The following is a 26,068-nucleotide window of genomic DNA, read 5'->3' as shown; positions in this document are numbered from 1 at the left end:
TCACTTATCTTGTCACCACTTAATCCTGCCCCCCCACCCCCAACTTCATCACCCCCTATTCTCCTTCATAGTTCATTTCAAGGAGCTTAAAAAGTCTTATGCATCCTGAACCTGCTGGAAAATATGCATTTGACCTTTACACAGGACTTTCAGTTTAGCTAATTGAACAATCCCAGACGGTGCCCCAAGCCTTTTAAAGTCATCGATCAGTCCCACAAATTTGCGTCGCCATTGAGTCGCTGTTGCTCACATATCTGAGAACACACGAAAGCTGAATGAATCTCCAGACTTAAAGTTCCCCATTTTGTTCGCCTGCTAGAGAATTCGCTCTTTGATCCTAAATTCCCTAAAGTTGACTAATATTGTACCAGGGTATTTTAATTTTGTTGGGCGTGTAAAAGGAACCCTGTGTGCTCGCATTATAGAACATCTGCATCGGTCTTAGCTGTATCAGGGAGAATAGAGTTGCGAATGAGATCCAAAACTATCTTGGTGACTGAAGATGCTGCCTCCAAGTCCTCTGGGATCCCTACGAACCTAAGATTCGAGCGCTGAGATCTATTTTCCAACTCATCCAGCTTAATCTGGAGTTCTTCGAGTTCTGATTGGATCTGTGGTATTGTCGACTCTGATTGACTTCCCAAGTCCTCAAGATCCGATACTCTCTGTTCGACCTGGGTTAATCTTGTAGAAAGGTGGGTAAAGTGAGTGTTCAGCTGACTAAGCTGATTCTTAGTCTCCTTTGTGGGCCGCCTCCTGAGGCAGCTTGATTGCCCGCAACTCTTCTAAAATCTGTCCCATCCACTCTTCCATCAAACAGGTATCTGGAGGCTTGAATGTTGAGGTGTGGCTGCTAGGACTAGAGCTGGGGGTGCTGGGAAATGGATCTCTACCTGCTTCAACGATTGGTAATGCTAGGTCAGGTGTAGGTCCAAAGTTGTCTAAAACTGCATTAGTAGTTGTGGCCGGGCTATGGGACTAGCCAGCGCTCCCCTTTTGCCTCCCAGAGGTATCAGAACTTGCTCTAGTTCTTTAGTATTGTCTTTTTCCACTGCTTTTGGTGGTAGCTTTGCATGATTGCTGATTGTCGAGAACAAAGGATACGTAGTCCTTTCTTTATATTGCAAACTACCGTTCTGAGCCATATGAAGGATACTATCAGAGACGATGGAGCTACTTGAGGAAGCAAATACGTTAATTGAGAGGGGGTGGGTTGGTACTTCAGGTACTTGAATTGTTCGAACTGGTGATTGCAAATAAGTTGCTCCTGAATTGAGCCTCAGAGGCCCTGAGAGGGTTGGTTGAAGGGGTGATAGGGCCTGGGGAGCATTCTGTTCTTCGGCAGAATCTCTCCGCGCCTCTCCTAGGAACCTTTGTCCTGAACTAGACCTTTGCCTGCTTGAGGCTGGAGTCCGAGTCTTTGCCTTGGGACCCTTCACATTTTTGCCCATCATTCGTGGCCTGCCGCTTGCTTCGCGGGTCGTATGTTTCATGGTACAAATAGGACTGAGGTCTTATGGTGATAGCACATGGAGGGGCGATATTAAAAAAAAAAAAAAAAAAAAAGGAACCAGCAAATTTTTCAGTCAGACTAGAGACAAACACTGGTATGATTGAGAGGTATCACCTCCCCTTAGGCTCTAAATGACCCCTAGTAGATGTGGAATTGGCCATATATACACCATAGTCTCCCCACCTTTGATGGGCTTGTGCCACCCCCCAAGTTCTGTACACCCCGGGCAGCCCTTTTCCTCCTTTTCCAGTCCTTTCCCAGTCTTATTCAGTACTATCCCTTTCACTGTACTTTTCCTTGAAGAGCACCGTTCCCAAATTGTTCACACTGTTTTTCGGAGAGATGGAATAGGGTTGATATGCCAACAACAACACGCCCTGTGGCCACGCTGTAATTATTTGTATTTATCTTTGATCTAGCTGCCTGAATTGCCAGTGATGAGACTATAGGATCTCCGATGGAGGGGTATCGTATGCTTCCGTTGAGCTTTCCTTTGATCGAAAGTGGCGTTCGTCAGGCGCTGTCTTCGTGTGCTGATCCAGCCACTCTGGAGATGCAAAAGTCAAAGGATCTGAAAATCGTGCTGCCGCCGTCTCTGTTGCACGCCACTCTGCTGAGGAGCGAAGCTTGTAACCATACTGCCGTGGGAGGTGTGGGGCCAGTGAGACCGCTTGTGCCGGTCGGGAGGGCGAGTAGCGGAGAGCGCTCCTCGCCGCTTCCTTGCGGCTCCGGGTGCAACGTAGGGTGTAGAGTAAAACGTTGCTGCGCCTCTTCTGCACTCTGTTGTGCTTCGCAGCGCTTGGGCAGCCCGATCACCCCTCTGACATCCATGCCCGAGGGGGAGCTGTGAAGCTTAGTGCGAGGCGTATCGCAGAGGAAAGGGGCTACGGCAGCTCATATTGTCGAAGGTTTACGAAGTTATCGTCGTAGTCATTCACACGTTCTGCTTCCACCCGCCATCTTGTGAATCCCTCAGGCTCTCAGTCACAGAGCATGAAGGGGGCTCCACCAGGTATCTTTCTTCTATTATGAGTGCCAAGCTGTTGGCTTTTCCAGTGTTTATCTACAAAGTGCTTTAAAAAAAAAAAAAAAAGTAAAAGAAATACATCTCAAAATACTGGAGAAGCAAAGAGATATCTTAAGGTATCTCACAACTGTACAATGAGTTCAGGGTTATTGATCTTTATAAATGACATTGTTTATTTTTCAGACGCTTTCCACACAGGAAACTGAGCCAATTTAAACAGAATAAAGAAGTTTTGGAATGTAATGAAACACTTTTCGAAGCCTACATGGGTTTGGAATTTCTGTGGCACAACACCCAGGCCATATTGTTTGAGGTCATGGACAACAGGTTTTCAGGTTTATTTTGTCATTGGGACAAGTAGGCCCAATCCCCTGCAGCATAAACCCTTTGGCTGCCAATTTACAGTAACACATTATGGAGCAGGGAAGGAAGATGTGTGCAGTTAAGTTGATATTTGTGTCCATGTGTTAATGCTGTTCAAACATGTATTTATGGTTCATAAATACAAAAGCCTTTATTATTAGGGTGAGGGCTCTAAATAAATGCACTTCTGATAGTGGTTCCAATAAAAAATGGGTGTACCTGTTTGCAAAGTTTAACAACATGAGGCTATGTATAATGCTCCCAAAATGCTCCCTGATTACATTCAAATATTTGCAGAAGTTTGAAAGATTCTTTGCTTTTGAAATAAAATGTTTAAAAAAAAATGTACTAGAGAAAAAAACATTTTGCTAAACTACTGTTAACTATTAGGTACCATTTCTTTGAAGAATCATTTAGTAAAATGTGTTGATACATGCTACTATTTCCAAAAATTATTTATAATGGAAAGTCAGTGTAACCAGTTTCAACAAGATTATGGGAAACATGAAAATAAACCAGCATTAGCAGAGCCAATAGGACCGACAATGGCTTTTGTAAAACTTTATTGTTATGGGAGATGATGGGCCTGCACCTTTGTAACAAAGGTTAGCAGAAAGCAGAAATATTTTTGATCTCAAAGAGCACACATTGCCTCAGTAGTTCCAGGCACTGAACAAAATTACTTTGTGTGCCGATATGCTCCTTGTGAAAGAGCAGATTGCAATAATTCACAGTGAATCCAGCTGATAGATGGAAAGAGAGAACTCAAATTTAATAAAAATAAAAGGTTTTGGTTAACACCAGACCGAATTGTGGGCCCAATTCTCAAAGAAAGTCACAAAAGTTTACCCATGGTATATGTTTTTGCATTAGTGTAGAGTTACGTATTTCATGAATTCACAGAAGTAGACCAGGAAATCATACTCCTAGAAAATATTTGTCAAGTGTATTTTAGCATGAGCAAATATGCAAGTGTAGATTTGCTCATGCAAAATTCTGTTGAGCATTTACAAGTTCTAGTTTTACTTCTGACCCTTGTTAGGAGTACATTTCTAATCTTTCTCAGTATGAGAAATAATTAGAGAAGACCTGGTGGAAACCCTTAAATCATGCAAGTTAATAGGTTTGCACAGACTCCAAAGGGCATTCCAAACCTGTAACTATTGCTTACAGCTACCTCTAGCACGCAGATCTGTGGAAAGGTGGCGCAATAAGGAAATTGCTAGTATTCAAGCCCTACTATAGTAATAGCCTTGGCATAATCAGAAAGGTTATCATCAGAGCTCTTATATAATGAGGTTGCCGCCATAATTTATCAACGCACTACATGGCACCAAAGCGGCAAGTAGAGGTTTTTACGGGACAAGTACATTTAGGAAGCAGCCAGTTACATTGACAGGCAGATATTTTATTAAATTCCACACCCCTTGGCCTAATTTAATTGCCACAGGTTTCAGTATTATGGTTCTCAGTGGTCCAGGGAACAGATTTATGGCACTCAAGGAGAAGTGTCATGCTAAGTACACCTTGTGCCTTGTAAAACCCTTTGTGTGCCAAAGCTTGTGCTTTCTTGAAAAATGTGGAATGCAGGAAATAAAAGAAAATACACCTCAAATTCTGCTCTTCAGTAGTACCACCTCAATAATATTCATGTTGCTGTGCTTTTACAGATAAACTGTGAGGGATGAGTTTCAACACGGAACGTGGGTGGATATTTTGTAGGAGAGGGGACACATGAGGGGGAGAGCTGAAAAACTTACACTCTCATGGAGGACTGTATGAAAAGAAAAAAACGCAGTTCCCTAAATGTGAGCAATGCAAGGATACAAGTCAGTAAGTCAAAACCATAGAAATTAGGCTATGCTCCAGGTGACGGACCGATACAAGAAGAGGAAGACAAGCCACTAGGTCTTTCACAGCCAGGCAGCTTGTGCTGTCTGGTAGGCGAGACTTAAAAATGAGGGACCCCCATGACATTTTACAGCAAAAGGAAAAGAGGTAATGAAAAAAGACAATGAAACATCAGCCTACCCTGCTTTCATGTTTAGAGGTTGAGGTGATGTTTAGCAGTAAGTGGTAGGTTGAGTGAAGTTTCTGACCGCAAGATACTGCAGCTTCCATTTTGAAAAGTGTTACAAAATTGATGTTGAACTGAAAACAGGCATTCTTCCATTGCTTTGCGTTTATTACTTTGGTGTACTCTAAAAGCATTATGAAAAGGGTTTAATGAATCATATACATAACTGAACATCATTACGTAATATCTAAAATTGAGAATAGAAGGCCGATACATAGGCTTAGTAACGTAATTTGCCCTTAATATGAATGTAAGCAATACCAGTGCACACCAATATTAGATGTAATCAAAATGGCCCCTTGTCTTTCATAATAAAATAATCAGCCTTTTTTCAATTGATTAATAAAGGAACCTAATGAGGATTAGTTCTACTGGAGAAAGGTTGAGTGATAAAGGATTGTTCTGATGGATACATACTACTACTGCAGACTCCTCATCTTTGGAACATCCTAGGGCACCAGACTGGATATGGAAGATTTAAACAGCATTACTCTTGTTTGCCAGTAGGTGGCGCCTTACAGCTCTGCATTGAGTTCGTTCCGCCCTGGAAATGACAATGGAGACGCGTATAAATGCCGCCCGTGTGAATTGACAACAGTTCCTTTCGTTTCGCGCCTCCATTTGTGGATCCGGAGCTTGCGTCCACTTTTCCTTGTCAGTTGATTTTTTTTTTTTCCTCAAAATTCTTTCTTCCAGTGTGCAATGGAACTTTATCCCCTCCTATAACTATGGGGTTTAAATCTTATTGGAACTGGTGCAAGCAAATGTCTGAGACAGAGCCCCATGAGGTACGCATCTGGTGTTTGATTTTGGGGCACGACTCCAAGTCCCGCGAGAAGTGTGTCCTTATGAATCCAGAAGTGACACAGGAATGTGAAACAAAGCTGTACATCATTGAACACCGAAAGAAGTCAAGGAAGTCCCACTTGACATCAAGGACATTAACCTGTTTCTCTCCTCTATTTGGGCCATTCCCATGACTGTTACTTATGGCAGTCAAAATGAAAGCACAAGAAGGCCAAGCAGAATTTGGCTCAGTCCTGCCATTCTCAGCCTTAGAAGTTGCAAGGACGTCAGGGTGCCCCCTGGTCTTGCTCCCAGTTCCCTGCTAAAGGACCGGTTCCACAACCGTTCCTCATGTACCTTAAATTTCTGGACCCATCTGCAACAATCCTTCAAAGAGGCCATTTTGTGGATCTTTGGCACTCTCTCTGCTCCCTCTGATGTTCCTTTGGGCCCCAAGGACCCACAGAGACCTCCATTTTGTCTCCCGGACTGTGGAGATGGGAAGGCACAAAGCAGGGACTTGTGTCTATGCATATGGACATTTTAAAATCATTCTTCCACAAGTTCGGAAAGGATCTAATTATGTAAGGATTTGTATCACACTCCTTTATAGCACTTTACCTACAAATTAGGGACGTAAGTGCAAGGAAGAAGCTAGTTCATTGTTCTGACACTTGTACTGGTCGCTGTACGGGAGTTTTAAAAATCCACTGGTTAGGTAACCTATATGAGTAGTTTATGCATCGCATTCTGGTCCTGACAAATTGCCATTCTTCTGTTAGGGATGAGGAAGGCAAGAAACATGCTGACCATATTTTTGTGAATGCTAGGAACATCATTATCCTAAGAGTTCTCACTGATTTAAACCCTTAACAAAGACCCCTGTGCAATCTATCCTTGACATATTCTCCCTCTCCCCCTCTAAATTCTAAGGACATTAGTCTGGAACTCTAAACCTCTAGGCATAAAAATAAGACACCCTGCAAAGAGCCCCCTTGTGGGGCCTATCGAATATTGCAGCGCCAGCCCAATGGGGAGCACAGCCAATTGATGAAGGATGCCACCTTTGTGTTGGTGAGGGCTTTTGCTTCCTACAGAGGACACCTCTGACCTCAGTTCGTCTTATTTCCACAATTAGGTGAACTAAACTGTCACTGTAGAACTGAACCCCCATGTTTGAATATGTATAAATAAGGAATATGCTTACTGGACTGGAAGCAGAGGTATTAGACTTACAGCTGCCATATAAGGAAATTAAGATGAACATGTTAACAGAAGTTGTGCTATCTGGGCAGGTTTCCTCTGAGCCTTTACTGCTATTAAGTCAAGCCCTGACTGATAACTTAGTCGGCATCTGGATTAAACCCTGTTCCTGTCCACTGGTTGAACTGGCATTTTGCAAGGTGCCACAGGCCACTACCAGGTGACCCTGACTTAATAACACAGTACCCTACACCTGAAGGTCTGGTGGTTCAGGCTTCCACTAGCAAGGTGAATGCTTACTTATTCTCTTTGGCGCCCCAGAAAGAGTTGAAGAGAATTGAATGTTTTCATCGTCCAGCCTAGTCCTACGGTGAATTAGTGCCAACTGTTTCCTGGGAGATATTCCCACGCTTTATGGGACATGGTGTGAGATCAGATCTTGTCAGCGCTCCCCGAGTAATTTTGGACCTGACTGGCTCAAACCATTCAAGATGATAAGGATAAAGGCAAAATATTATTTGCTCTGGACTGGACCCTAATGACTTTTTGAGCAGAGCAATCCGCACTAGTGTGGTGCTTCATGCTGTCTGGGGATGTAGAAGCCTCTTTGATTCCACACTGGAATTTTTCAAAGAAAGACCGACAATAGTAGGTTCCTTAGGCTTTCAACCCCTGCAAGACAGTACCCTCAACAGATTTGCCTCATTCAAGGCTATTCCAGAGGTTTGTGGCATACCGCAGAGCCAAGGCAAGGCCCACCACCTCCGTGAAAGACACTCTAGGGGTTTGGGGTTCAAGTGGACATCATCGAGGTCAGCTAGGGCCAGTGACATTCCTAGCCCCCCACCCCTGTAGCAGCAGCTTCCAAGTCACTTTAGTTTGCCCAGCGTGGCACATGACAACCCTGTGGGAGACAGGATCAGACATTTCCTCCAAGGGTGTCAAAATGCAACATCCGTCAAGTGGGCCCTTCAGATTTATGGCGGCTATGCCCTGCCATTTATTTCTACCTTGCTGCATCTTTCGCCCATATCAGAGTGTCTTTCAGAGGAGTACCTCTCCATCTTGTTTCAAGTGGTGCAGGCTCTTTTGGTCAAAGGAGCCATAGAGAGGGTTTCAGCCCCGGAAATAGGGACTGACTTACTCCTGTTATTTCTTCGTGCCAAAGTAGGACCGGGGCTGTCGTCTGATTTTGGATCTTTGTCCTCTGAATCCCTTCTCCCAGAAGAATTAATTGAAGATACTCTTATTGGTCTGTGTTCTGTCTCCCCTTGATCCAGGTGACTGTATGGTGGCCTGGATTCTGCAGGATGCCTACTTTCATGTACTTGTCCTTCAGTCCCACACCGCCACTTGTGGTTTAAGGGAGGCCAGGAGCATTTTCAGTTTGCCAAGTTCCCATTTGGCCTCATATGTGCCCCTCTGGGCCAGGAGTATTTTCAATTTGCCATGCTCGCATTCAGCCTCATTAGTTCCCCATAGATGTTCACAAATGTGATGGCTGTGGTTGCAGCACAACTTCAGAGGTTGGGGTTTCCACTTTTCCCCGACTTCAATGACTGGCTTTTGATGGGGGTTCATCACAATCAGTTGTAGCCTACCATCAGACAACAGTGAATCTCATCACTTCCGTGTGAACACTATCAACCTGCCAAAGCCACAACTGACTCCTTCACAAAGGTTCCCTTTCATTGGAGCCATTCTGGATTTGGTGCTATTTCAACCCTTCCCTCCATGACGATGATTCCAGGACATTCGAGCTATGATCCCGATGTGTCAACCTCAGTCTTGGGTCTCAGTGAGAGTGGCTCTGTGGCTCACATGCTTGCTGCTCGTGAACCATGCCAGGTGGCATATGCAGCTCCGTAGTAGGACCTGAGGTCTCAGTGGGCCCCGCATCAGAGGAACCTGTCATATTCCAGAGGACATTGCAAAAGACCTGGTGACTGATTGACCTCAGTTGGAACAGTGGCAGACCCCTCTTCCTGTCTGACCCTGTGCTGGTGGCGGTGACAGATGTGTCATTAGTGGTATGGCAATGTCATCTGCGAGAGGTGGAGATCAGAGGACTCCAGTCTCCGGTGGAGACCTGTCTGCACATCAGCTTACTGGAGATGTGGGCCATTTGCCTGGTCCTGAAAGCCTCCCTACCGTCTGTCAGAGGGAGGCTGTTTCGGGTTCTTACGGACAGCACCACCTTCATGTTGTACTGCAACAGGCAGGGTAGGGTGGTTGTCCTGGGTCTTGTGCCAAGAAGCTTTTTGTCTCTGAAACTGTCTGAAGCATCAGGGTGTTGCATGCCAAGGGTCGCAACTCCTTTTCACATTGGTCAATCCATCATTCTTCTAACATGCTTTGATCCACCCCACCCCTCCAAAGACAGGCTCCAATGGCTGAACCCCTAAAGAACCTTAAGTTTTTATACAGATTGCATCAAAGACCATCTGGTGAACGATCAGCTATTTGTGGGGTTCTTTGGGACAAAGAAAGGTGAGGCAGTGCAGTAAAGGACTTTGTCAAGGTGGATAGTCCTCTGCATGAAAAACCTTCTATACTTTGGCCAAAAGGTAGCCTTTAGAAGGATTTAGGGTCCACTTCACCAGGTCCAAGGCTGCTACGACTGTGTTGACACATGGCTTGATATCTGTCAGGCCTCAACGTGAACATCATTGCATTGCATGTGTTCACGGAGCACAAGTCAAATCTGGCGAGAAGGACCTTTTTGCCCATTGAGTCCTGCTGGGCTTTTTGATTTAAGTTAGTCCACAGGTACTGCTTTACCATCTGTTCTTAAGGTGAGCAATCTGTGGTTAGTAGTATCAATCAAAAGAACGAGTTCCTTACCTTAGGTAATTCCTTTGATGGATACCCTACCTGCAGATTTCTCACCAACCTCTCTCTTCCCCGTTCGGTGGAATGGTCTCTCTTCCACTTATAAAGTTCCACAATTAAAGATATGCACACTGGTACCTCTTATTATTAATGGGCTCAGCGATGGAAGGTCTGACCAGAGGCAAGAAAAACAGGGGAGGCTCTTATATGCAACTCAGTTGTCACTTCTGGACACAGTGAAGTCAGTGCAAAGCTGCACAGCACCACCCACCAGCGATGGCCAAATGCTGTTCAAATCTTCTGAATCTAGTCTGGTGCCTGGGGATATTTTAAAGGTGAGTAATCTGAGGTTAGCATATCCCCCAGAAAGAGCATTACGGAAAATAACTTGTTTTTTAAGTAAATCAGGCAAAAATTCCCCAGATTCGTAAAGTCTGTTGCAACTACTATGCAGTATCTCAAGTACTGTCTGCTTCTGTAGTATAACAACAAAGCTCCTGGTTGCTGTCTTCCATGAACTTGCATAAATGTTTATTTTACATCCCTATCATTCAGAATAGTCTGTATACACTAAATATATATGTACGTGATCTTTTAAAGAGCACACCTAGACAATTATACATTTCTTAAAAACAATCTTTTTATCATTTCCTACAGGTTAGTGATGCCACCAAACTGAGGCCAAAGGCAGAGTTTTGTTTTGGTAAGATATACACATTCCAATGAATTAATTAACAATTTTGTTAGATTTAGGGTGCGATTTTGCCCATGTTACAGAATAAAGACTCTCTCTCTTAGAAGTTTACCACATGAACTTTTAATGGCAGAGTTGTCACTTTGATCACACATATTAAATATTAATTGCAGAACTGAATCAGAGGTATTTCTTGTTGATAATCAGTAATTTTGTAGTAGAAATAAGTATGCTCTTAACTTTCTTGTTTTTTTCAACCTGCAATTTTTTTAAATGATGCTGACCTCCTGGAACCAGATTTCAATTCTCACTAATGCCATGATCCAATGTTCTGCTTACAAAATTGAGGGAGAACAGTACTCGCATACTGTAGTCCAAAGATTTGTAAGACATACAGGCAGAAGAAATCAGTCTCCAGTTTCATCTTGCTTCTTTGTGCTTGCATTTGTTACTTGTAGTCATCCTCGTTCAAGTTCTCGTCTTGGAAAAGATGCATGGAACAGACCCCACCCTACCATATTAACAGATGAATGCCACCTGCCTATGATGAGTCCCTTATGACAAATGATACAATACAAGATATGTATGGCACTAAATAAAGTCCAGTACCGTGGGGTTTGGAATTCATAGGATGAAACAATAACCTTAAGTTTTGCTTTTTAAATTGTAATAAGATACACACATGCCTGCTAGCAGGTTAAGTAAAAAAAAAAAAAGGGTTTTGGAAACACCTTTCATCAGCTTCCACTGGTCACTGAAAGCCACCCAGCAGCTACAATTCTCTTCTACCGAATGCTTGTTTTGTGTGGAGTTTGGTGTACAGGAAACAAAGCCTTCCATGGATCACTAGGGGCTACTGCTGCTTCTAGATGCTTAGGTGAGTACCTTCCATTTGTGTGCTTGGTGTTGCAAGGTTTTTATGTACCTCACAGGGGTCCTTTGAAAAATAACTAATGGTGTTAATGCCAGGGTTGCAACATTTATGTGCTACCTCGTATTGTGCCCTAAATTTCTATATGCTGAGATGCCATTAAAAACATCTGCAGCTGACCATAGTAGAAACACTGCAGAAAGCTGCCACACATTTTTCCTTTCATTAGTCAACTTTTTAATCCTATGTATGTAGCCCACAAGCTCCACATTGCTAACCAGGAATGGCAGGCCTACTGTGCATTTGCCCTTGAGCATAGATTTAGACAAGCCTGTCGAGCATCCATGTGACATTAAATTAAGACCCCTTGAGCAAAACCTGCCAAGGGAGCCTGTTTACTCTAACCTCCCAAAGTAATGATCTGATACCTGGGATCACAGGATATGCTGTTAGCAAATATATAGCTTGCTGGCACACAGTGTGTGCTGAACTAGATTCCCTTCACACACAAATATATGTAGCACTGTCGTAGGTCTCTTACTATGGAGGCAAGACTGCTGGTTTCGGGCGGCAGCAACACCACGTGTAGGGGACTGAGTCGATCCCACACCATCTATTAGCTGTCGGCCTAACCCTTTCGGCTGGCTAGCAGCACTTCACCCAAACCTAAGAAGTAAAGGTGACTTGTGCCAGCCTGATGCATGACACTGTGAATCGTCAGGGAAGTCGTGGTTGGCAGATCCACCCCTTTTCTCTCATTAGTACAAGTCTCACACAATCACAGGCAGACAGAAATGCAGGACAGTTTTCAATGCATTTATTGAAAAGACTGCAGTCTATGATAAAAATTGATGAGCTGCGATTCTTAGGAAAATGAAACATCGCAGATAGAATTCTAACCATGAGTTCAAAACAAATAAACAACCCCAGCATATTTGAATAGACAAGCACCTACAAATCCCCATCTATACTTCTAGCCTCTACAGGAGAGCATAGCAGTGATAGCCTTTCTCTGCTCGTACTAGTTCATGGAAGGAACACGTGCCCTCCATACATGAAAAACAATTGTCTGCCCGCTGTCTCCTCGGCCGGTTATAGAGTCCGGGCTGAAGTCCGCAACATTGGCAATGAAGTAGCACACAACATAGGATGGCTCCTATGGCTGTAATGGCCTCTCTAACCTTCTTTGGCCTGTGTGATGTGTTTATAACAAAACGTGTTTTGTTTTGAGAAAAAGGCCTGACGTGATAATATGTCTAAATGTCGAGGTTGGCTGCACACTCTTGTGGTGGCAATACTAGATAGATTATCATGTACACCTTTGAGCCAGAGGTACACAGTGAAATGTCATGTAAGGAAAGTAATAACACTTTTGCGGATCAGCAACTGATTAAAAAAATAAAACATCCCCGCGAAGTGCAAGCCATGCTAAAATTAATTAAAATGCATAAATGAAAAGGAATCATGTACGTAGGTAAAAGGGCTCAGGCCTAAGTGAAAATAAGTGTGCCCAAGTAAGGCGCTAAAATGAACCCACAACACCACTCTCCCCAAAGGTGTGTCCCCCATATTGTACTGGTATTAGGTGTTGAGACTTGAAGCAGTGGAGCTATTCCTTATATTAGGTATATATTGAAAATCTCAGTTTGTTCGGTGCGTTAGTACAAAGGTATTAAACGTGCACACATTACCTTATACATCTGAAACAGGGAGAATACACTCATCTCAATTGTCCCTTCTAGCACAGACAATTTTGAAGTAGGTAATTCACAATCACATTCCACAATATATTCCAGGAATGGACAATCAGTTTGCAGACCTCCTAAGCAGGATGCAGCAACAAGTCCACAAATGGAAACTTCTCCCACAAGTACTTCACCAATACGTTCACTTCTGGGGAACACCAGAAATAGAGATCTTCACCAGAAAAGTCAAAATACCAAAACTTTGCGTCCAGATACCCCCACACCCTCAGTCCAAGGGCAATGCTCTATGGAAGAATTAGTCAGGGCTATTTGCTTACGCTTTTCCGCCTCTCCCACTCATTCCGTTTCTGGTTCGCAAACTCAGACAAACATCACTCACCACGATCCTTGTAGCCCCCACATGGGCACTCCAACTTTGGTACACAACACTATTGGAACTGTCTGCGGTCCCCCACCGGAAACTTCCCAACAGACCAGACCTTTTGACTCAAAAGCAGGTCAAATCAGACATCCAGACCACAAAACACTCAATCTTGCGATATGGCTCCTGAAGTCTTAGAGTTTGGATATATACAACTTCCATCTGAATATACGGACATTCTTGGAGAGGCCCGTAAACCTACAACTAGATATTGTTATGCTGCAAAATGGAAATGTTTTGTATGCTATTGTCAACCTAAACACAATGATCTACTCAAAGTATCAGTGCAAGACATTATTTGTTATCTGCCACATTTACAAAAGGCAAGTTTAGCATACTCATCTGTCAGACTTAATTTAGCAGCTATAGATGCCTATCTCCAAAACAGACAACAGATTTCTTTATTCAGAATTAAATCATTTATGGAAGGACTTAGGAGGGTTATTCCTCTCAGGGTTTCTCCAGCTCCAGTATGGAACCTTAATATTGTCCTTACTAGACTTATGGGTCCACCATTTGAACCAACGTATTCCTGTTCTTTGCAATTTCTTTCATACAAAGTTGCCTTTTTAGTGGCTATAACTTCTCTATGACGTGTAAGTGAATTACAAGCTTTCACTTTAGAAGAACTCTTTTTCCAAGCACATAGAGATAGAGTAGTCCTTAGGACAAACCCTGAATTTCTCCAAAAAGTAGTTTCACCACCTCACATTAACCAGTCAGTTGAATTACCTGTTTTCTCCCCACAGCCAGACTCAGTCGCTGAAAGAGCTTTTGTTTAGATGTTAAACTCTTATGTATTACATTGACAGGACTAAAAGTTTTAGAAAGTCTAAACAGATTTTTGTAGCGTTTTCAATACCTCACAAAGGTATTCCAATTTCAAAAAATGGAATAGCGAGCTGGATAGTCAAGTGTATTCAAACTTGTTATGTGAAAGCTAAAAGGCAATTACTTACAGCTCCTAAAGCACACTCTACCAGGAAAAAAGGTGCTTCTATGGCCTTTTCATGAAACATTCCAATAGCAGATATTTGTAGGGCTGCTACTTGGTCTACACCACACACGTTCACTAAGCACAATTGTGAAGATGTTTTAGCTTGCCAACAAGCAAATGTTGGCCAGGCGTTGCTCAGGACCCTTTTTCAAGCTACTTGAACTCCTAAAGGCTAGCCATCTTTTACTTGGAGGGGACTGGTTTACAGTCTATGCAAAGCATGTGTATCCACAGCCACACATGCCGTCGAACGGAAAATGTTACTTACCCGATAGACATCTGTTTGTGGCATGTACTGCAGAAGAGTCGCATGCACCCTTCCTCCTCCTTGGAAGCCTGTGGTCGTAGTAAAATTCTTCGACAAATATTGTACATATGTATAAACACTGCGTGTGTGTGTATGTGTATATATATATATATATATATATATATGTATGTATGTTAGAAATGGGGTCTTTGGTTGGCAGTCAGGTTACCCCCTGTCCAAGCAAGGTCCCTCACTCTAGTCAGGGTAAGTCACACACAATCCAAACTATCCTGTGCCCACCCTCTAGTAGCTTGGCACTGTCAGGCTTAACTTAGAAGGCAATGTGTAAAGTATTTGTGCAATAAATCATGCGATAACACAGTGTAGCACCACAAAAATACACCACACAGTGTTTAGAAAAATATATAATATTTATCTGATAAAATACAGGTCAAAGCGATTAAAATGCAATAAGTATATGTTGAGATATCACTATAGAAGTGATATAAAGTGTCTTTAGTCTTTTAAAAGCAATAAATGTCTCTTTCAAGCACAAAGTACCTGGTTTGCGTTCAAAATCTCCGCAAAGAACTGCAAAGGAGGAGATGCGTGGAAAACAGGGAGGTGTGCATCGATTTCTTGGGCCACACACGGCGATGCGTTGTTTAGTTTTCTCGCAGGGATGGCTGTGCGTGGATTTCTGGTGCTCAGTTGTGGATCCTCTTCGAGTTGCGTGGCTTTCGAACGCCCCAGGGACGATGTGTGGATTTCCAGCGCTGACAGGACAAAGTCGCATGGGCTGTGTCGATCCGGTGGGCGTTGCGTGTAAACTTCTACTGCACGGCAGGCGCTGTGTCGATTCCTCTCTGGAAGTCGGGCTGCGTCGTTCCGACTCTGCTGTGCGTCAATCCAGTGGGCCGTACGTCGAATTTCTGGTCGCTACGCTGGTGCTGCATCAGTCTTCTCGTTGTGAAGTGGGGCTGCGTCATTCCAGTTCGGCGTGCGGTTAATTTTTCACTGCGCTGCAGGCTGTGCGTCGTTTCTGGCAGGCTGTGTGTCTATTTTCGCCGCACAAGGAGTCCTTCTTGTAGAGATGAAGTCTTTTTGGTCCTGAGACTTCAGGGAACAGGAGGAAAGCTCTATCCAAGCCCTTGGAGAGCACTTATCACCATAGCCAGAGAGCAGCAAGGCAACAGAGCAACAGCAAGGCAGCAGTCCTTCACAGGAAGCAGTCAGGTGAGTCCTTTGGGCAGCCAGGCAGTTCTTCTGGGCAGGTTGCAGATTCTGGTTCAGGTTCCCTTCTCCAGGACGTGTCTGAGTTGGTAGGGGCAGAGGCCCTGCTTAAATACCCAAATGTGCCTTTGAAGTGGGGGAGACTTCAAAGACTGGCTTAAAAGTGCACAAGGTCCCCTTTCAGTTCAATCCTGTCTGCCAGGGCCCCATTAGGGGGGGTGGCAGTCCTTTGTGTGAGGGCAGGCTACTGTCATTTGACATGCAAGTGTCAGGCCCTCCACCCTCCCAGCCGAGGAAGACCCATTCAAAATGCAGATGTATGCAAGTGAGGCTGAGTATCCTGTGTTTGGGGGGTGTCTGAGTGAATGCACAAGGGAGCTGTCAACTGAACCCCAACCAGACGTGGATTGTAAGGCACAGAAGGATTTAAGTGCAGAGAAATGCTCACTTTCTAAAAGTAGCATTTCTAAAATAGTAATATTAAATCCGTCTTCACCAGTCAGCAGGATTTTGTATCACCGTTCTGGCTATACTAAATATGACCTTCCTACTCCTTTCAGAGCATCAGATACCACTCAAACAGTATATGAGGGTAGCCCCAATGTTAGCCTATGAAGGGAGCAGGCCTCACTGTAGTGTAAAAATAATTTAGGAGTTTTACACTACCAGGACATGTAAACCTCACAGGTACATGTCCTGCCTTTTACCTACACAGCACCCTGCCCTACGGGTTACCTAGGGAATGCCTTAGGGGTAACTTATATGTAGAAAAAGGGGAGTTTTAGGCTTGGCAAGTACTTTTAAATGCCAAGTCAAATTGGCTGTGAAACTGCACACACAAGCTTTGCAATGGCAGGCCTGAGACATGGTTAAGGAGCTACATAAGTGAGTGGCACGATCACTGCTGCAGGCCCACTAGGGACATTTAGGGCCTGATTACGACCCTGGCGGTAAAAACCGCCAGGGCCGTGGTCCGCGGGAGCACCGCCAACAGGCTGGCAGTGCTCCTTTGGGCATTCTGACCGCGGCGGTACAGCCGCGGCCAGAAACGGAAAGTCGGCGGTGTACCGCCGGCTTTCCGCTGCTCAGGGGAATCCTCCATGGCGGCGCAGCAAGCTGCGCCGCCATGGGGATTCCGACCCCCATACCGCCATCCTGTTCCTGGCGGTTTCGGCCGCCAGGAACAGGATGGCGGTATGGGGTGTCGTGGGGCCCCCAATGGCATGGGCACTGCAGGGGCCCCCGTAAGAGGGCCCCACTTAGAATTTCAGTGTCTGCTTAGCAGACACTGAAATTCGCGACGGGTACTACTGCACCGGTCGCACCCCTTCCACTCCGCCGGCTCCATTCGGAGCCGGCTTCCTCGTCGAAGGGTGTTTCCCGCTGGGCTAGCGGGCGGCCTTTTGGCGGTCGCCCGCCAGCCCAGTGGGAAACCCAGAATGACCGCCGCAGTCTTTTGACCGCGGTACGGTCTTCTGGCGGTTCCCGCTTGGCGGGCGGCTCCCGCCGCCCGCCAAGCTTGGAATCACCCCCTTAATCTACAGGCCCTGGGCACATATAGTGCACTTTACTAGGGACTTATAAGTAAAGTAAATAATCCAGTTGGGTATGAACCAATATTATCATGTTTAAAGGGAGAGAGCATATGCACTTTAGCACTGGTTAGCAGTGGTAAAGTGCGCAGAGTCTTAAAACCAGAGAAAACAGTATCTAAAAAGTGGAGGGAAGCAGGCAAAAAGTTAGGGGTGACCACCCTAAGGCTGTCAGGTCTAACAATATATATATATATATGTTCGATGACATGTGTAGCTGCAGATACACATGCTATGCATTATTCTGCCATCTAGTGTTTGGCTTGGAGTGTTACAAGTTGTTTTTCTTCGAAGAAGTCTTTTCGGAGTCACGTGATCGAGTGACTCCTCCTCTCAGTCATACTGCGCATCGGCATAGACTCTATTGTTAGATTGTATTCTTTCTGCTGTCGGGTTCGGATGTGTTTCCTCTTGCTCCGAGATTTTGAATCGTAAACTTTAGAAAACTCCCTTAATTGTAGGTATTGTTTTGATCGCGTTTCCATCTAGCCTCGAACCTATAGTACGGTCGGAATCTAGATTTTCGCCCTTCTAGGCGAGTGCGCCTGGCTCAGGCCTCTTCTCGCCTACCGCGTGTCAGCCTGATGGATCGGACTCCATTTCGATTTTGCCCTCGGTGCCACGCAAAATTTCCCTACACAGACCAAAACCTAGTTTGTAATCTGTCTCTCCCAGTCACAAAGAAGAAGATTGTGAGGCCTGTGGATTGTTTCAATCCAAGAAGACCCTGCATGATCGTAGAGCCAGAAGATTGGACATGGCGTCAAAGTACAGAACATCTCGACGTCATGGAGGAAGAACAGGCACAGACAGCGGTCTCCATCCGAGACACCGACTCCGAACAAGAATCGGAAGAAGATAGGCCTATCACTGCTGGACAGCACGTGAGTTCGTCTGCCCCTACTTCCACATAAAAAACCATCGAAAGCCTTGGGTGCACCAATGCCAGAGTGCCATGGTCCAACCCGAAAAAAGACTATGGTCGACCGACCTTTGGGTTTGGCACCGAAAAAGGCCACTCCCAGTAAATCTGTAAAGAGTTCTGCCTCGGACTCGAGTAAGCGTCCTCACTCCTCGAAGTTGAAGCCTCAACGCCCTGCTTCGGAGCTGAAACAACCGGCTTCCATCTTCGGAACTGAAAAAATCTTCTTATTCAGAAGAGCAAGGACTTTCGAGCCATCTCAAACAGAGTTCGAAATCACTGCAGGAACAATCTTACAGACCTTCCGATGAGGACACTGAGATTCAGCCTATCCTTGAGGTTATGGATGAAAGACAATCCAGGATTCACATCCAGAAAGAGGCTGGCAGAGTAGTTACTGCTCCTCCTCTGCAAACCAAAAGGAAGCTGGCTTTTCAGGAACAATTAGACACTGCTCAACCACCAGAAAAAATGTATAAACAGAAGGAGAAGCAGCACCTGCCCCTACTTCTCCTCCTCATCCACCAGAGCTTTCCTTTTCACCTCTACCCACTAGCCCACCACCGTTGCCTTCACCAACGCATTCACAGTATTCACATGGGGATACAGTGGATCTTTGGGATCTATACGACCCAGATCCTACTCCTGATAATGACCCTGATTTATACCCCTCTAAGCCTTCTCCACCAGAGGACACTACTGCATACACACAGGTTGTTTCCAGGGCAGCTGCTTACCATGGGGTGCTTATGCACCCTGAACCCCTAGAGGAGGATTTCCTGTTTAACACTCTATCCTCTACCCACTGTTGATATCAGTGCCTTACTATGTTAACTGAAATGGTTAAACATGCAGACCAAATTTTCAGTGAGCCAGTCAAAGCTAGAGTAATTCTCTGCGTATTGACAAAAAAATACAAACCTGCTCCTACAGACCCTGATTATATCACACACCAAGTTCCTCCAGACTCAGTGGTAGTGAGTGCAGCTAGAAAGAGGGCTAATAGCCAATCCTCAGGGGATGCTCCTCCCCCTTATGAGAGTAGGAAATTTGATGCTGCTGGCAAGAGAGTGGCCACACTGGCAGCCAACCAATGGCGAATTGCAAATTCGCAAGCCCTGCTATCCAGATACGATAGAGCCCACTGGGACGAGATGCAAGAACTCCTACCGCACCTCCCAAAGGAACATCAGAAAAGGACACAGCAGATTGTAGAGGAGGGTCAGGTCATAAGCAATAATCAGGTAAGGTCTGCCTTTGATGCTGCAGATACAGCAGCCAGAAGTGTCAATACTGCCATTACTATAAGAAGGCATGCATGGCTATGTCGTTATGGTTTTAAACCAAAAATCCAGCAGGCAGTACTTAACATGCCTTTTGATAAAAAGCATCTGTTTGGTCCAGAGGTCGATACGACCATAGAAAAACTGAGGAAAGACTCAGACACTACCAAAGCAATTGGAGCATTATACACAACACCGTATAGAGGCTCCTTTCACAGGCAACAATTTAGAAGAGGATACAAGCCACAATCCTCTGAGGCTTCTACCTCCCAGGCAAAGCAAGGACAACAGCAGCAACAATACCCGAGAGGGGGTTTTAGAAGGTCTTACAGAGGCCAATATTTTAGAAACAGAGGCAAGTTCCAAACTTCAAAACAAGCCACTACACCATCAAAACAGTGACTTATTTACCATCCCTCAACCCCACACATCTCTTGTGGGGGGGAAGACTACAGCAATTCCACTCTCATTGGCAAAACATCAAAACATTCCTCGACGTTACCACAGACTGTCCCCAGAACACAATGTTCTAACAAGAAGTACAATCACTACTACTAAAACAAGCAATAGAATTGATTCCACATTCTAAACAAGGAACAGGAGTATACTCACTATACTTCCTTATTCCCAAAAAAGGATGGCACTCTCAGGCCCATCCAAGACCTCAGATCTCTAAATCTATACACCCTCTCAGAACACTTTCACATGGTAACTCTGCAGGACATCATTCCACTACTACAAAAACAAGATTACATGACTGCTTTAGACCTCAAAGATACATATTTCCATATACCCATCCATTCAGCTCACAGAAAATACCTCAGGTTTGTCATAGGAGGAAAACATTATCAGTTCAAAGTTCTACTATTCGGCATAACAACAGCTCCAAGGTATTCACAAAATGTCTGGCAGTAGTTGCAGCCTGCCTAAGAAGGCAACACATACATGTCTTCCCATATCTAGACGATTGGCTAATAAAATCAAGCAATTTTATGCAATGCCCACAACACACTCAATACATAATAGAGATCCTACATACACTAGGGTTCGCTCTCAACTACCAAAAATCTCATCTTCAACCAGCACAGGTACAACCTTACCTAGGTGCTATTTTAAATACGCAAAAAGCCCTAGCATATCCAAATACACAAAGGATACAGGCTTTCCAAAATCTCATACCACAAATACAGCCAAATCAACAATACACTGTAAGGTTTATCATGAGAATTCTAGGAATGATGGCATCTTGCATAGCAATAGTACCTCATGCAAGACTCAATATGAGCCCACTACAATAATGCGTCTCACAACAATGGTCTCAGGCACAGGGTCATTTGCAAGATCTAGTGTTGGACCTCCAAATGCACATGTCCCTTAAATGGTGGAATCTCAGCAATTTAATGAAGGGGCGGGCATTTCAAGACCCTGTTCCTCAGACCACAATAGCAACAGATGCATCAATGATAGGTTGGGGAGCTCATCTCAACAACCTTATCGTTCAAGGGGAATGGGAATCGAAACAGAGACATTTTCAAATAAACCATTTAGAATTATTAGCTGTGTTCCTTGCCCTAAACTCATTTCAACCCCTTCTAAAACACAGGATTGTTCTGATAAAAACAGACAATATGACAACCATGTATTACCTGAAAAAACAAGGCAGGACACCTTCATCTCAACTGTCCCTTCTAGCCCAGACAATATGGAAATGGCCAATTCACAATCACATTCATCGATTAGCAGAATACATTCCAGGAATACACAATCAGCTGGTGGATCTCCTAAGCAAGAGCCACCGACAGACACACAAATGGGAGATTCACTTTCAGGGACTTCAAAAGTACTTTCAAAAGTGGGGAACACCAGAAATAGACTTACTTGCAACAAGCGAAAACGCAAAATGCCAAAACTTTGCATCCAGACAACACATCCCCTATTCAAGGGCAATGCTCTATGGATCAATAGGTCCGGGATATTTGCTTACGCTTTTCCCCTTGACCACTACTTCCCTTTCTGGTCAACAAACTACGTCAGACATCTCTCACCATGATACTCATAGCCCCAACGTGGGCACGACAACATTGGTACACCACACTCCTAGACCTGTCGGTAGTACCTCACTTCAAACTTCCAAACAGACCGAATTTGTTAACACAAAACAAAGGTCAAATAAGGCATCCAAACCCCAGTGCTCTCAACTTAGCGATTTGGCTCCTGAAGTCATAGAATTTGGATATCTAAAACTTCTTCTAGAATGTATGGAAGTGCTTAAGCAGGCACGTAAACCTACCACTAGACAATGTTATGCTAACAAATGGAAAATATTTGTTTAGTACTGTCAATCTAAAAATATTGATCCACTTACAGCACCAATACAAGATATTGTATGCTATCTACTTCATTTGGAGAAATCAAATCTAGCTTTCTCATGCATTAAAATTCATCTTACTGCAATATCGGCATACTTGCAGACTATTCAGCACACCTCTCTATTCAGAGTTCCAGTTATAAAAAACTTCATGGAAGGATTAAAACGTATAATTCCACCTAGAGCACCACCTGTTCCTACTTGGAATCTAAATATCGTACTCACCAGACTCATGGGCCCACCTTTTGAACCCATGCATTCTTGTGAGATTCAATTTTTGACATGGAAGGTTGCCTTCCTAGTAGCTACTAATTCATTGCTCAGAGTTAGTGAAATACAAGCATTCACTCTTGAACCTTTTTTCCAAGTGCACAACATAAAGTTGTAGTTAGGACAAATCCCAAATTTCTACCAAAAGTAGTATCACCTTTTCACATAAACCAAAAAGTGGAATTGCCAGTCTTCTTTCCACAGCCAGACTCAAGTTGCAGAAAGAGCTCTACATACTCTTGATCTCAAAAGAGCTCTAATGTACTATGTAGTTAGAACTAAAGAATTTAGGAAAACAAAACAACTTTTTGTTGCCTTTCAGCAACCACATAAGGCAATTCTATCTCTAAACAAGGATTCGCAAGATGGATTGTTAAATGCACGCAAACGCAAAAGACAACTTTTGATCACACATAGAGCACATTCTACTAGAAAGAAAGGCGCGTCTATGGCATTCTTAGGAAACATACCAATGGCAGACATATGTAAAGCTGCCACATGGTCTTTTCCTCATACATTTACAAACCATTATTGTGTAGATGTATTTTCAAGGCAACAGGCCAATGTTGGCCAAGCTGTCTTAAGCACATTATTTCAAATGACTTCAATTCCTACAGGTTAGCCACCGCAACGTTTTGCGGATTAACTGCTTTGTAGTCTATGCATAGCATGTGTATTTGCAGCTACACACGCCACCATTGAACGAAAAATTTCACTTAACCAGTGTACATCTGTTCGTGGCATGTAGTGCTGCAGATTCACATGCACCCTACCTCCTTCTCAGAAGCCTCTAGTCATTGTAAGTTTTATTATTTGTATATATGTAGATACATTTACATTTGCATGGGCATCTATTTTTACTTACTGCTTTTATACAACATTTATACTCTTGCACTCTATCACTCCTTCCTATGCCGTTTTGCGGGAAAACAATCTAACAATGGAGTTGATGCCCATGCGCAAGTATGACCCAGAGGAGGAGTCACTTGATCCCGTGACTCCGAAAAGACTTCTTTGAAGAAAAACAACTTGTAACACTCTGAGCCCAACACTAGATGGTGGAATAATGCATAGCATGTGAATCTGCAGCACTACATGCCACAAACAGATGTACACTGTGTAAGTGACATTTTCCATATATTCCTTATCGCACCCGCCTTAAAACAGTCTAGCAAAGGACTCAATGCCCTTGCGCACTATCACCTAGAGGAGAAGTCACTTGATCTTGTGACTCGAAAAGATTCTTTGAAAAACAACTTGTATCACTCCGAGCCCAACACTTGATGGCGGACATATGCAAAGCATGTGACTCTACAGCACTACATGCCACAAACAGATGTCTACTGGGTAAGTAACATTTTCCTTCTGTTCCTAGTTGCACAATACCCTTACATTGCCTTTCAGTGACAAATTTTGGAACCCACGATCTTCACAGTGCCTTCCGTTATCTGCTCATTATTCTGATCACTAATGCTAGTTCCTGGTTCCTTACACCATCCACTGTTTATAGTCTGTAGACCATCTATGTGTGAAAACAGTTTTCATGTCCTCATGCAGTATATTCTACAGCATGTAGCTGCTCTGTGTACAGCCTTTTTCTTCAGGGAGGTCCCATATTCCCCTTCATGTAACTACTCTCTTTCACAAACTTACTAAGTATGAAATAGAGCCTCTCATGTGAAACATGTTTTTCCTTCTTAGATGATAATTTGGAGCCCATAATGGTCTGTATATGGCAAGCCTTTTCAAGTTTGCTGGTTTTTACACCAATATACAGAGCCCTTTCGGGACTCTTAGCTTCAAATGCTGTAACCATTAACTCTTCGAGCAGGGATGTGGTGGCTTCTCGTTACCTTCTCTAGTAGCATAAGTGTTGCAAAGGTAGGGTTTCTCACTCTCATTACTCCAGTGAACTCAGTATAATTGCAAACATATTTCTTACTATAAAAACAGTTTCCCTAAAACGAATTTATAAATTGGTATTGCCTTTTTATTTTTGCCCTTCTAGTTATGAATACTGGGATGAGAAAATATTACCTGCAGGCCAATGATGAACAAGACCTCGTAGAGTGGATCAATGCCCTTAACAGGGTGGCTAAAATCACGGTGAGTAATCTTTAACACAAAAAGGAGCCACTTTAGTAGCTTTTCAATCCCTTTTCATAGACCTCACCCAAATCTAGCCTTTTACCCCTCAAAACAATTATGAACTTAGTGGTGAGACTCATCTCCTATAATAAAAAGCCAGACTTCATTGCTTACGTTTTAAAATCTTACAATGACTTCCTTCGGATGGTAGGTGCTTTCTTAGAACTGCATGCGTCACATATAAAACCCTACAGTAAAACTATGCTAGATAAGAAAAGAAACTCTTGGAACTATGTATTGCTCATGCTAGAAAACCAAACATTAAAAAAACAAACACTCAAGATTCCTCCTTTGGGCAGTCCGTCAACATTCAGAACATCATCCTCTTGCGTTGAATTCAAAAAGTGGGTGAGTGATTTCTTAATAAACAGTCCATGAAATAAACAGCAGATTAGAGTCTTGCTCTATCTAGCCTGCAACAAGAAAATTATTGCAACTGTTAAGCTGGAATTTTCTTTCTGCCCTCAATAGGCTTGAAGATTCTCATGATGTTAAAAAATACTGTGAGGAAGCCTGATACTGAAATAGCTCTTGATTCCTTTGCCTTTTTATATATACTACTTGTAAACAGTATTATTTTAAATTTTTCGCCTTGTACTTGTGTCATAGTATAAACAATGCTGCGATGTCAAAGCTGGAGTGTTGCATGGTATATAAAACTTCAACATTAAATATCAGTTCATGGATAAATGCATGCTGCTCGATAGAACCCTGACTAACAAAACTCCAATGTTGTGTTCTCGGCTGTTCAGCCCCCTTGCCAGCCAGTCATAAAACTGGATAGTCTTCAGGTCTCAATGAATCCTTTTGCTTCACTTGCTCAGGTGTAGGAGGACTGGGGGCAATTCCTTTTTGGGCCTGTTAAGATTTGGCAAGCACCAAGGACCATGACGCTTGCATCTTTCGTGTACTGTATAACAGCACATCACATTAACAAGTTCTTTGAGGTCAACATCCGCCAAGACATCAACATCACACCCACACTTGATATCTCCACAACCCCACCCAGCAACCTAACCAAATGGTCCTCTTCCAACATCCCCTCTCCAGATGATTTGTCAAACATACTTCTGAACCTGAAACAACCTCAAGAAGACTTATGTTATCATCAACAGTGAAGGAGTTTGGAAGCGCCCTCGTAGCTTTACGGAACAATATCCACGAACCCTCATGCAAGACTTGCACAATGTTGTTATGATTGGAGAGACCTTGCAACCTAATGGCCTTGAAAATTACCACTGTCACTTACCAGACATTTCTGGCAAGATCAGGAAGGCTCTTGTAACTAAAATTCATGAAAGAACAAGAACTCTATCTTACCACGTTCATACTGAGATCACAATGCAGCATGGAGAAAGCTACCAGTGGTTGAAGTCCTTCTGATCTCTGACAATAGTAACCCTGTGGTTGACATTTGTCCAGCATTCAGCATCATTGACCAGTGAGCCCTGATTGAGACCCGAACCCTTGAAATTGCCTCCATTGTCCCTGTTCTGCAGTTGTTCAGGTCATTCA

General features: G+C 43.7%; 1 protein-coding gene across 4 annotated transcripts in view; it reads left to right on the top strand.

The window, feature by feature from the left end:
* PLEKHA1 (pleckstrin homology domain containing A1) overlaps nucleotides 1-26,068 on the top strand; it is a 411,298-nt gene that overhangs the window by 108,553 nt on the left and 276,677 nt on the right. For all 4 annotated transcript variants that reach the window (XM_069239179.1, XM_069239183.1, XM_069239181.1 and 1 more), the window contains exons 4-5: nucleotides 10,459-10,504; nucleotides 24,414-24,511. In XM_069239179.1, coding sequence (XP_069095280.1) covers nucleotides 10,459-10,504; nucleotides 24,414-24,511 — 144 coding nt within the window. The remainder of the gene's footprint in view (nucleotides 1-10,458; nucleotides 10,505-24,413; nucleotides 24,512-26,068) is intronic.

This window comes from Pleurodeles waltl, chromosome 6, assembly GCF_031143425.1.
Source record: "Pleurodeles waltl isolate 20211129_DDA chromosome 6, aPleWal1.hap1.20221129, whole genome shotgun sequence".
NCBI classification, from domain to species: domain Eukaryota; kingdom Metazoa; phylum Chordata; class Amphibia; order Caudata; family Salamandridae; genus Pleurodeles; species Pleurodeles waltl.
The sequence above is the reverse complement of the archived record's forward strand: the minus strand, read 5'-3'. Positions and strand labels throughout refer to the sequence as shown.